Source organism: Crotalus tigris, unplaced genomic scaffold, assembly GCF_016545835.1.
Source record: "Crotalus tigris isolate CLP2741 ecotype Arizona unplaced genomic scaffold, ASM1654583v1 scf7180000023830.6690815, whole genome shotgun sequence".
NCBI classification, from domain to species: Eukaryota; Metazoa; Chordata; class Lepidosauria; order Squamata; family Viperidae; genus Crotalus; species Crotalus tigris.
The window spans coordinates 5,997,698-6,010,864 of NW_024100214.1; the positions used below are offsets into that span (position 1 = coordinate 5,997,698).

The 13,167-nt window shown below is 36.3% G+C and overlaps 1 protein-coding gene across 4 annotated transcripts; it reads left to right on the top strand.

Moving 5' to 3' along the window:
* The first annotated feature begins 4,642 nt into the window (after positions 1-4,642).
* Positions 4,643-12,406, top strand: GATD1 (glutamine amidotransferase like class 1 domain containing 1). Of its 4 annotated transcripts, none has more exons than XM_039321954.1 (8): positions 4,643-4,833; positions 6,188-6,264; positions 6,858-6,963; positions 7,850-7,957; positions 8,400-8,494; positions 9,263-9,356; positions 11,261-11,372; positions 11,642-12,406. In XM_039321954.1, the coding sequence occupies exons 1-8, from the start codon at positions 4,776-4,778 to the stop codon at positions 11,649-11,651; spliced, it is 660 nt and encodes a 219-aa protein (XP_039177888.1). In that variant the 5' UTR covers positions 4,643-4,775; the 3' UTR covers positions 11,652-12,406. The 4 variants fall into 4 exon arrangements, with proteins under 4 accessions (XP_039177888.1, XP_039177885.1, XP_039177886.1 ...); XM_039321951.1 differs by having other exon boundaries at positions 4,645-4,833; positions 11,645-12,406; XM_039321952.1 differs by lacking the exon at positions 7,850-7,957 and having other exon boundaries at positions 4,645-4,833.
* The last annotated feature ends 761 nt before the right edge of the window (positions 12,407-13,167 follow it).

The following is a 13,167-nucleotide window of genomic DNA, read 5'->3' on the forward strand; positions in this document are numbered from 1 at the left end:
ATATTGGTATAGTCTTTCTTTGAAAACACCTACATGTACCTCTATTTTTGAAAACTGGAGGTAATTTCTAGAAGGTTCAAGATAATCCTGATCTTCTAAAATATTTCAGGATGATAGTTCTAGGCCATGAGAAATATGGTCTTGGAAAATCAGACCCAAACAAGAGTGAAATTAGAATTTGAGTTTGCCTTCTTAATTGAATAATATTAAAGTCAAATAATATTGCATAAAGGCCATGGCATTATTAAACAGCTATACAACTTAGGGTCTTTTTCGTTAAGTATTACTCTGTCTTTTTCCTTCTTGACTAAATTCCCAATTTATACCTATTTTCTGAAAGGTGACTACCATAGCAAGTTATTTTAAATTACATCTCTCTATGACAAATGCTGAATTAATTTGCAGTGCTTGAAAGAGAGCCTTCCGTTTTACATTAACTATATAAACAAGGTTTTGAGCGTGCATAATATATTGAAATTATGACTTAAAAAGCAAAAGTTAGTAGAAACAATATAATAATTTTAACTATGTATATGACACAAATATGTCACAAAAATGACTTAAAATGTAAAATTGGTCTGCTGTATAGTTTTGTTTCTTTAAAATTGACTACAATTACAACCATCAAATAAAAAAAACATTTTGTAGCCAATATCTATATCAGAAAACATGTATAACTGGCTTTTATAGCAAGATGATGATTTACCATCTAAAGTAACAAGCAGTTTGTGAGAGAACTTTTGGAAAGCACCTCTTTTTGAATGATTAAAGCACATCTTTTTCCATTTCTGAAAGATTTGCAGTCATACAGTTTATGCAAATGAAAAGGAATCTATCCATAATAGCATCTAATGTATTTCTACTTGCAAGAAAAGAACAAGAAAAAAAATACAAAAATTCTTCTCCAGATCCTAAACATAAATTGTGCTATCTATTGTGATACCTCTCCTGACAGTTAAAATAATTAAAAGTACAGTCCTATATAAATACTTAGAACTGAATAGATGAATGAACCCAATATTGTAAGCTTATACACGATTAGTATATCATATTGCACTTTTGTCATCTGTGCACAAAAATAATACATGTAAATCTGACAATTTAAATAAATGTACCTGAAGAGGGGTATTGGTCTAGGACAATTAAAACGAATTGCAGTAAGAGTCACTTTGTTCAGAAGTGATTAACACAAAAGATGGTCACCCTATATTAAAATATGCCAGTTTAAGACATAGTTTGGCAACTAATAGTGTTGTGGCTGGAGAATTACATGATAGTTCTATTCAGGGTTGTTATTTTTACTACAACCAAATGGCTTGGGGCTTACTCCCAAGTAAGTGTACATAGGCTGTGCTCACAGATGAAAAAACAAGTTGCATTTGTCTGAGTAGGAAAATATATCTTGCAGACATGCAGCAATTTTCCATTCCCCATAATTTAAAACAAATTATTTTAGGGTGAAAAAAAATGGAAAATCAGACTGTTTTTTAATCTTGTGTTTGCATGCCAGATGCATGCTGCATGAGAAAAGCCAATGCATGGCAATAATAAAACTAAGCTATAATGAATAGGCCTAAATGAGTTTCAAGAAGGAAATATCAGTTTGTAAAAATAAATTTTATATTATACCTAAGTCAATGAAAGAGGTACTTCACAAAAAATATCCTGAAAACATTAAAAAGTCTGTGTCCTTTGCAGGGCTCTCTTTAATAGCTTTTCCAGGTATTTTTGTTCCTGTATGTGCAACTGTATGCTAGGCTAAAGGGATGCAGTTGTGCATGGATGCACAGATGGCTTTTCAAAGTAAATGCTTTGCAGAGCTATATCATTTAACCCTTTCCTAGGGACAACCAAATCACAGGCATTTAATTTCTAAGAATTATATACAGGAGAGAAATTGTAAATAGAGTACTGTAAAAGACTTAAATACCCTGTTGTCTCACATAATCTAAATACTTTCCTCTTGTTCTTTTAAAAGCAATGGTAAAGTTTTTAGGACAGGGATTGTTCTTTTCTCTGAAATGCTGTTTCTTTTCTAAAAGGAATATAGGGAGAGATATGCAATTATTTCTAAATTTATTTCTATTCAGCCAGTTTGGCCTTTCATTTTTTTGTGAGAAGGGCAGTTAAGAGACAGGATTGAATAAATCATATGACTGTGATGATATCCAGATGAAAAATTACTAGTTTATGCAGTCCTTGCACCAGGAAATCAGCATGCATTCTAGAAATACAGAAACATATTCCTGATGGAACTACAAACATCTTTAAGGCTATGTAAAGATCTATGGAGCTCCTATGTTCTATTATTTCATTTGATATAGTTCTAGTTTCTCTGTGTAATATCCTCCTCTAAGATAAACATTGCTCTTCACTCTTTCATTGATTAGATTTTAAAACTTCCAGGTTTAGACAATATTTTTTACCATTTGATTATAACATACGACAGTAAATGCCTGTTTTCTGGATTGCAAGAGTTTCCTTCACCAATCCAGATTACAATTTCATCAATCCAGATTACAACTCATGTCTCATGTTGGAGGATGAGATTTAAAAATTCCAGAATATTTTAGGCATGTGATTATATTGGCCCTTATACATACCGGACCAAATTTTAGCCAAGGCAGTTGGCTGATAGGGATGGACTGATAAATGGTATTTATCTGCCCAAATCAAGAGGTAGAACATCCAAAGCATTTGAGATGGAAAAATATCACAAATGCATGCCTCTCTGGGAATACAACAGAATCTAAATCAAATAAATGCTGCCTCTGATAATTATATCCAGATCGGTTCAAGTTATGTTATGAGAGGGATGGCGCTGTGATAAAAGCCACTTACAACAATGCAGTTTTCAAAGACTTTCTGCTGATGAACAACCAGAATGGAGGTATAATTGATGTTCTTTAATCCACAGTTTCAGAAAAAAAATAATCAAAATCTGTTCTTATACATAAATCTTTAAAAGGAATAAATGGGATAGCTCATCTTTAAGAGCAGTTTTAGAAACAAAGTACAAAGCAGCCCTCATTCACAAATGGAAAGAAGAAATTGTTCAACTTGTTAGCGGGTGATAGCTCAACCAGATTTGTTTTGATCTTGTAGAGAAATCAGATTGCATTGAATTCCATGGTTACAATGGAGACTGTCTGATCCACAGAATAGATGACTTCAATGTTGTGATTAGCGTCATGGGCCAGGCTCTGGACCTAAGAGTCTGAAGCTAAAGAAACTTTTCCAGATGAGCCTGTGGAATATCAGCCTCTGGAAGGACAAAGCCAGAGATCATCTGAGGCTGATCAATCATAAACACTACCTGAGCAGCTGGATCTGTCCAAGGAGGATGACCTAAGGCCTCCCAGTCCCTGTACTAGACCATCTAGAAAGGAGACCAGAAGAGGGAATCTAGTAGATTAATTGCCAGTAAACACGATCATGTCCTTGAAATTGACCAAAAAAGGGCATAACAAAAATATAACAGCAGCAGCAGCAGTAGCTAGATGTCAGCCAACCAAATGACTGCAAGTGGATATCAAGCCAGCCAAATTAATGTGATGAGCCAAGCAGACTATTATAGAGGTATTTTATCTCTTTCATGACAGAAAAAAAAATCCTCTATAAAACAAACTTCCATCTTCTCATATCACCCTCTATCAAATCAGAGACCTAATGGCGCCAACTAGTATTCTTCTACTCTATTATTTACTTAAATTATTGCAAATATAAACAGTTAGGGATAGGGATGCGTTTGAACTCATACTAAATATGGCATAGTAGTTTCAGGATTTTATAGAATTTTTCATTAGACCAAAACATTCATAGTACAGATAGATATTGCGAGCTACTGTTTTACATACAGAATAAATTGTGACAATCATTATGATTTACATATGACCGCTGACCCAAGAAAACATAGAGATGCCCTTTGCAATCTCTGCCTCTTCAACCTTCTAATCTGGATAAGAAGAATGTTTTATGATCCCAAGGCTACAATAGCTTTAATCTACAGATTTTAGAGAGTCTATTTTATATTCTGTCTTCCTCTCCCGGATCCAGGTCCGCCACAACTGTCCTTTATACAGCCCAGAGCATTGCAGGAATTCCGTATATTATAATACAATAATAACATACAATTTGAGAGACTGCCCTAGGAAAGTTAAATAGTTGCAGCTACAAGACTCAAATCCATTTCTTCTGCTGTAAAACACCGCTTACTTGTTATGGGGAAAGGAAAGGATGTGGGGTTTTTTTTTTCAAGAAACAAGAGCAGCAGCAGCAAATGCTGAATGGAAAATAGTGGAATTCCCAGCAATGCAGAAAACGTTAACGATTTAATATCAAAAGACCCCTTTTTTATGTTCACTAACCAGTTTAAAAAAAAACCCATTTTTAAAGCTATTGTTTAAAATAATTTGCGTTGGGGAAGGAAAACAACAACAATACAATGATAACAATAGGTGCATTTTATCTTAGAGGATTTCTGGCTACTAGAAAGAGCCTAGAAAGGTACAAGGCTGCAGTGCTGACATCAGATTAGAAAAAGGTCGCCAAAGCCAGGCCGCCGGAGAAAGCAGCCGCAGGAAGGTGATCCGCCCCTCTTCCCCGGGTCGCCCTCTTAGAGGGTGGCCGACTCGAGGGCGCTTGCGCAAGGCGAAAGTTGGGCGGGCTGGTGGGCGGAAAGTGAGGCGAGGTTTCTCTTTTCCAGCCGTGAAGCACAGGTGGCGCCCCGCCAGCTTCCCTTTTCCCCGGGAGGCTTCCACCGGGCCAACGCCAGCATGTCGGAGAGGCTCAGCAAGCCGACGTGCCTCATTGTGGCTAGCGCCGCTGCTGCAGGTGAGGCTGGTGGCTTTGGCCCTCCCCGCCCTCTTCTTTGGCTCTTCCGGGTGAGGGCGGCTGACCTGAGCGCTGAATAGAAAGGCGAGGCAAGGAAGTTGAGCGAATCGCCCCTGAAAGGCGTATATTGTCAGAGGCATCAGCCCCTTTCCCGCTGTGGTGTGTGTGTGTGGCTTGTCCACCCTTTGATACTCCACTCTGCGCATGGCTGGACGCAGGAGATGGAGAAGGCTATTCCCGGCAGCTTGATCGATACAGTAATGGCAGGGGAGTCTATCTGGCTGGGTCAGAGTGACGGGTCTTTAAGGCAAAAGATAAACTTTGCTTCAAGTGGAATTCAGCTTCTCGATTTACGTGGGCTGTTCCGTATAATGGTTCCTGACGGCAGCACGAAAGTTATTTGCCGCTGTTTCCTCCTGCCTGGATGACATTTCCAATGTAGTCTTCAGCCTTGAGATTTCTTGGTGGTCTCCCATCCACATATAAACTTGGCCTTTTCTTTGTCTTTAATCAGCCAAGGTCAAGTAGGGCTGCATCTCGTTAGGTGTCTGTTGTATTTTATGTGCTCATGATCAGCGTTCGATAGTTGCTATGCTGTAATTTCTACATAGTAATATTAACATGTTTTTATGGTCTCATAAACATGTTGTGCTTCAGCTCTCTTAAGCCCTAACTAGGCTTTCTGTTTTCTGCCTGAAAGAACCTAGAAATTACAGGGCTGTTGGGCTATTCATTGAAGCTTATTAGTGCTCTTGGTTGAATCTTCTATTTTACTTGATTTATGTATAGTATTTATATTATTTTTAAAATATACTTCCCTTCAGGAGCTCACCTAGCAGCCTTCAAAGAGAAAGGTGGTCTTCAATATAAGTCTCCCCATGGTACTCCAATAGCTTCATGTCTTCACTACATTACCTTTATCTATATGTACATATATGCTGTCTCTTTTTATATATATTCCTTCTTTTGTTACAGAACCTTTTCGTTTTTAATGACTCTCCTAATTATGGAATTTAGAGTTGTTCTCTGAAGTTGGTTAGCCTTAGCAAATTTTGCCTATTCTGTTTTTGTATGTTCAAGACCAAAATGAAAATGATCAAATGATTTTTTTTTTACTTTGAGGAATGTGAAGGCTATCAAGTATGCATGTTTAGTAAGAATAATCAGCGAATAGTAAGGTTTCCATATTTGCATTATAAAAAAAGTCAGGTGGCTTTTCCAGTATTTCTTTGTTGCTGTCTAGGTGACATCCAGGTTTTATTCCTCTAGATATGGTAGCCATTCCAATGTCCCCCCCCCATATATGAGAAGCTCCCACTACGCATATAATGTGCTTATTATATCTGTCCACCAGGTGTATCAGCTGATTCTTTCTTCCACTCTTTTACATTGGCTAGCTCTGCTTTTAATCTACAGGTTGCTACCCCAGGGGTAAGTAAATGTAAGTGTTCCATGTTAGTTTTATTAAGTAGGTGATGAAACAGATTCTTCCACAGGCAAGATGATTAAAAAAGAGGAAGCAAGTAGCTGTTACAGGAAATGATGGCCTTCAGAAATGGTCTTAAAATGGAATGTAATCAGAAATTGCAGTGTTCCAAACTAGGCACATACAGATAACATTGGCCTGCTTTTTGTGAAGTAGAAGAAAATAATTTTTATCCACCAGTCCTTTAGTAGATTTATTTTTCTCTTTTGTTTCCATATGCAATCTCCTAGTGAGGTCTCAAAATGCAGGAATGGGTAAACGCAATGTTTTATTAAAAAGCAACTAAGTCTAGCTAAGCTCTTTAAGAGTAGTGCACAAGTTGTAAATGTACAATATTTTGGGGACATGTTTGTGTGTATTGGCCAGCATTTCCATTTTGGATCATATGAAAAATGATGTCTTCATTTAGTACCAATAACACTGTTTTTACTTCATGGAGACAAGCTATTGCTTTTTTTCAAATATTTTTTGTTTCACTTAATGTTTATTCCAAAGGCTTATTATATGTAGATGCATTAATTGGGCTTTGCTGTTGTAGGGGAAGCCAATTGATTTTGTTGGGGTTAATGAAACAAATATGCGTTGGATCCAGGATTTCCGTATGAAATCCTACGCAAATCCAGCCAAGTTGGAATCAACAGATGGTGAGATATTTTTTGACTTGTGGCTGGGCGTATCTCCCTTTATTACCTACACAGTAAATGGTCTTTTCAATATCTGGATACAATTCCACCAGATATAACATTTTAAAATAAAGATAATTTAAATTGATAATCAAGTTGCCTTAAAGCTATTATTGTTCCATTTGCATTTTTAGGAGGAAAATATAAAGTTTGCTCTCAAAGCTTTGATTGTTTTTATAGTTCAGAGCCAATAGAAGCCATGGTTTCATATTTCCCCTTGGCATATTTTAGGAGTTTGTTTTCACCTTTAATCTAACCAATTTTACTTAATGGTTTCTTTAAATTATTATAATTGAGAGCAACTTACAGTCAAACTAGTTTCAGATTCTGTTTTGTTTCTGGAACAGCTAATACAGATTTGAGACATTAGGCAGTAGTTATGACGGGATGGGTGTAATGATTATATTTTTAAAGGATGGCTAATATATGAGCAGTGTTCCCTTTGCTTGTTTCCTCTCTGCCTTTCTCATAGATAACTAACTGCATGTATCCCGAAGGGCACTGAGCTTTTAGGAGCAAATAGGGGAGCAAATCAGTTTGTCCTGATAGCAGAAAAGTTGGGCAAATTGAATATACCTTTGGGATACATTGACCTTGTCCTGGGCTTGAACATTGTTTGGGAATACCGAGTGGGTTGCAGACAAGCTATTACCAAACAAGCTAGTTTAATTTAATTTAAACAATAATTTATAATTTTTATGTAATGGGACCTTCATATATTGCTATTGAAAGTTAGTAGCAAATAAGACGGGAGGAAATGCTTTAGGAGAGCACTGTCTTTTGAGTCATCTCTGCCTTCTCTGGTTTTGAATAATAGAACTCAGCTTTGCCTGTGCTTCCTGCCTAGGTGCAAGATACCATGCTTTGTTGATTCCTGACTGTCCTGGTGCTTTGACAGATCTAACAAACAGTGGCTACTTAGCTAGAATATTGCAGCATTTCAGTTCGGAGAACAGTAGGTAAACTTCCTTGGTGTTTTATGTGCTATTGTGTACATCGAGACACCATAGATAAGGAAGCATGTTGCAAAAAGTGATTAATGTATAAGATACACATATCATATTACCTTTAGTATTTCTTCTACTTTAACTCTAGTTAGTCCTTAAAAGATTTTGGACAATGTATCAGATATACAGATATTCCTAATTGTTAGGAATGCATGAAAAGAGTAGATTTGAATATGCATTGCTTATTCTGTTCTCATCAATATTGTACCTTCCTCTTGTTACCTTTTTGATCCCTTTCCCGGTTGCATTAAAAAAAAAACATTTAATAGGAAATAATAAACACTGCATTTATACAACATGTGATACACTGTTTTTGAAAGAAAGACCCATTTCAAAATAACATTTTCATAAAACCCTGAAGATTTGATATAAAGGTTTATTTTTTAATAGAGCCTATTTGTGCTATTGGAAATGGAGTGGCTGCCTTATGTTGTGCCACGAATGAAGACAAGTCTTGGGTGTTTCAAGAATACAGCTTAACAGGGGTAGGTATTGTATGCTGAAGGAAGAGTGCATTTTTCACAATAGATAGCTCTCTTGAAAACTATATGATGTAAAAACCTAAGTGATGTAAAATTAAGTTTCTTTGAATGAAACTATTTCCTGTAATTTCACAGATTTACCCGTGTAGAAGCTGTGTTTCCATTGTCTTATTTTTCTTGTTTTCAATGTCCTGGTCTAGCCTACAACCGTGGAATTTAATAATGGTCTCCGATCTGGTCTGATCCTGCTACATTTTTGGAAATAGATCAAGATTGCCAGATGCTGCTAAATATCCAGGCAATACGATGTAGCTTATTATTTTTGTTTTTCATATATGGCTGAATTTCTCATATTATAGTCACAGATCTTCCTCAAGATTTATGGTTTTTGCTGAAGCACATCCCATTTACTTGCATTCAATTTTATCACCACAAAAGAGTATACTTCCTTTTAAAAACTTTGAAATCTAGCTTTATATCCAAGAGATTCTCAAGTACGTTAGTAAAGTAATCCCAAGATAATCACATGCAGAGTATAAACACAGTTAAGCTACAATGGAACTGAATTAGTAATTGTTAGAGGAATGGTTTGCAACAGTAATGCATTTAATTCTGTATTTCATATAAAGTGATCCTGTCTGTATTCTCTTGATTAGGAACTGCTTTCTTGAATTATGTGAAGTTCTACCTAGTTCTGTAACCAACACGTGAATCTTTCTGCATAGATTTCACTATAATACAATGTTACTGCTATCATTTTGTTTCTTCCAGCCTTCTGTCTATGAACTTGTAAGACTTCCTAGTTTTGCTAGTTTACCAATTATTGTTGAAGATTTTTCAAAAGATGCTGGAGCTACTTTCAGTGGTATGTCATTTTAATATTTTCTGCTGACATAGATTTTTATTAATACTTGTTAAAATCAACATATATGTAGAATCAAATAATTTTGTGAACACATTAAAGTAGAAAATATTGTGTAGTAATTACAGTATTTATAGGAATTTAAAGTGTGGCTGACTAGGATTTCTTTTTACATACCTTGTGATCTTAAGAATGCAGTACAGCAAGACAATTGTGGTTTTCTCAAGGCTATAGAAACTACTTTGACTTGGTTGCCCACCTGATTAATAGCATCAAATTTGCAGCACTGTGGTCATAGCAATGAATAGTTATACCACTCTCTCCCCCCCCCCATTAAAAAGCTTTAAGAGATGCATTTTTCCTAAATTAGGAAACTAAACTTCAAACAATGCTGTTGCTGATTAATAGCAAAGTGTGCAATGTAGCAGTCTCAAAATAATAGCACTTAGCAATAGCACTTAGACTTATGTACTGCTTCATGGTGCTTTACAACCCCCTCTAAGCAGTTTACAGAGTCGGCATATTGCCCCCAACAATCTGGCTCTTCATTTTACCGACCTCGGAAGGATGGAAAGCTGAGTCAACCTTGAGCTGGTAAGGATCAAACTGCACAATTGCTGGCAGCCAGGAGTCAACAAAAGTAGCCTGCAGTACTGCGTTCTAACCACTGTGCCACCAGGGCTTATAACTAGCATCACACTAGCATCAACTTGCTTTCCTGGTGCTGAAATGTAATAGAACGGCAATGTGTTATAGAATGTGTTGTAGAATGGCAATCTGCAGCAAGAATTGCAATCTGCAGTAAGAACTGCATAGCTACTCTTGAACTAGGCATCATTCGTTAGACTTACAGAGCTTCCCCTCTATTAGAGGTAACCTAGGCAAATGAAGCAGCAAAGCTATGGCAAAGTTAGGGTGTCAAGACATGTTCAATTTGCCATGGCTACAGCTGCTCCTTCCTACAGCTTTAGAAGCATGACTTTACAACAGATGGGCAGGACAAAGTGCCATCCAAGCCAGAGTTGGGACCTCCTCCCATTGCCACTGCTGCATCTCTACTTTCCTGTAGCTTTAGACTTCAACTCCCAGAATTCCTCAGCCAGCATGCTGGATGAGGAATTCTGGGAGTCGGAAACCCACCTAAGACTGCCAAGTTTGAAAAACACCGCTATAGAATGAAAAGTATGGCTTCATGCCTCATTGTAGAGCCCTGTCTTGTCACAGATCTGTACTTCATTTTTTTTTATCAGCCTAAAGATTACCAGGGTGATACTCTATCCCAGACCTGTCAAACTCGCGATGTTACGGAACTTTTTCCCCATTGCTGGCAATGGGGTGGGCGCAGTTTCCTCATGACGTGTCCGGCTCGTGGGCCGGCAGTTTGACAACCCTGCTCTATTCTACCATGTAGTGTATGAGGTACAAACCACACAAAATAAGGTGGAGAGCTGCATGCACACTGCAAGTTTGAAATCCTGGTTTAGATAATACCATATGTGAAATGAACTTTAACATGTGATGGTCATTTGTCTTGTCCTTCTTTATCTGCAAGAGAAGGAAGTGGTAGCCAACCAGGATATTGACTTTTCCTCCTTTTTCATTATGTTGAGAAAGCCCAAGACTTATCTTGGCTCAACCTTATCCCTCTAACTTTCTAAAGGCCTTTTAGAAAGTCTTCAAACCTTCTAAATCCAGGTTTGAGCCAAGGCTGTTAAACATGAATACCTACATCTTACCAATGCAGGATTCAATTGTGAATTTCACACATTGTAAAGAAAGAAAAGTAAGCAAAACAAAATATTTTCTTATTAATTTAAAAAAAATAGGTAACATTTTCCTTAGGTTTTTGAAAAATGATACATCATTACAAGCGTAAATTAAGGTGTGAATATACATTTCCACCGCAGCCAGCAAGGTAGATGCAGTTCATGTCGTGCTTGACAGACACCTTGTCACTGGACAAAATGAAAATTCTACTGTGGCAGCTGTACAGAATCTTATTTTTCTCTGCAATGGCAGGTAAGAAAACGCAGGTGACATTACTAATAAAATACAGAATTTTTGCTTTTGCAAATGCATCCCTGCATCCCTGTAATCAGCTTTGATAATTTGTGCCAGCATTCTCCACCCCTACCTTGAAATAGAGTCAATTTGAAGTTGTTGCTAGAAATTTGTCAATTTGAGGTTGTTGCTAGAATAAAAGGTGGTATTCTCAAACACTTTATTCCTTAAATGTATCAAATGGAAATCTTTCTATACTGATTAATTCAATATAATGTTTCTTTCAGCAGAAAATGATGGAAATATCCCTGTGACTGAGCAGAATAAATGAACATGGAAGAATTATTTGACTTGTGAAAATTGCTAACCTTTCATTTATCAACCAATAGAGAACACAGCTGATTTCTAAAGGTGGCATTTTGTAGCTCAAGAACAAATAATATTCTTAAATCTATATAGTAAGGCTTGCCTGTTATCAGATGTGACAGTATTCATAGACATTCATTGTTTGTATGAGTATAAGAATAATATATTTTCTCCTACCTCGCACTTTCATAAACTAAGGATAAATTGATTTGAAAGATTTCAGTTATAGTTCCCTGTGTTTCTGAACTTCCATCAACTGTAGTCTGTTTAAATCATTTCTTCTTAGCTAAGTTTCCCATTTTGCTTGATCTGGCAAAACCAGTGTAAGATATGGGCTGAATAAGTAATCTGATAAATCAAGGCTGAATCTATTAGCTCCACGTTATCATTTCAGATTGTGAATTAAGTTTCAAGCTATGGGATTATGAAGTGACTTTCTCTTTTCATATATAGGAATACATGTTGTAAAGTTTACAATGAGAGATATTAGTGATATTACTAATAACAAGTGAACTTCAAAAAAAGGAACAATTAACTGTAAAAATAATTTTAAAATGGGATAGGTTAACTTTATTTAATGAGTTAGTGTTTTCCATGTGTTCATTCGTTGTAGCATGACAATAGCGGTTCATTTATTTTGCTTACTATAGAAAGCTTTTGATTGATTAAATTTTTACTTCAGTTTTGTTTGTGTTGTGTAATTTCATGATAGTGATTAACCATATTTGTGAATATAATTTTTCATTTTATTCTTGAACTAAGTCATTGATAATGTGAAGGATTCGCACTAGCTTATTAATTATATTCAAGTTGTAGGTTGTAGAACTTATTTGTTAATAAGTACCCTGTTAATAGTACCCTGCTTGCATAGATTATGTACAGCACAATTTTGACTCAAGACTGAAGAAGTACTTGAGATTTTCCTGCAAACTACAGTTTGAGAATCAAGGGTTAGATTCATATAATAGACTAAATAGCACACCAGCCAACCCCTATAGTCTAGTGTGAATCTATTCCATATGGTTACCTTAAAGATTGTGTAAAATCAGACAGTTTGGTTGGGTAATGCAGACAGTCATAGAATAGTTTTACTGCAGCACAGGAACCAGAGGAAGGATGCATTCCATTATTTTTTTTTAAAAAAAGCAGACTACTTTGTCCAGTGCATTTGCGTGCAACACCAAAAGAAAAGCAACTTTTCTAGAATTACAAAACTTAAAAAGTTTCAATAGTACTTAAGCTCTGGTTTTTTTAGATTCCCTTATAATACCCACCAATAAGAAAAGAACAGGTAGCCGAGGATTGAACTGTGGATTCATCCAGAACAGTGCTCAATACTGATGTTACTTAGTCAGATAATGAAACATCTGCAAGCAAACAACCACATTCAGAGTAAAGGTTCCAGTGTATAATAGTCAAGGTTTGCATTTTGTAGAAATTGCCTCAT

Excerpts from the sequence above, each read along its gene's own strand:
- GATD1 (XM_039321954.1), top strand. The coding sequence starts at position 4,776 with ATGTCGGAGAGGCTCAGCAAGCCGACGTGCCTCATTGTGGCTAGCGCC. Across the intron at positions 6,265-6,857 it reads TACAGGTTGCTACCCCAGGG|GGGAAGCCAATTGATTTTGT; the intron begins GTAAGTAAATGT and ends TTGCTGTTGTAG. Across the intron at positions 6,964-7,849 it reads CAAGTTGGAATCAACAGATG|GTGCAAGATACCATGCTTTG; the intron begins GTGAGATATTTT and ends CTTCCTGCCTAG.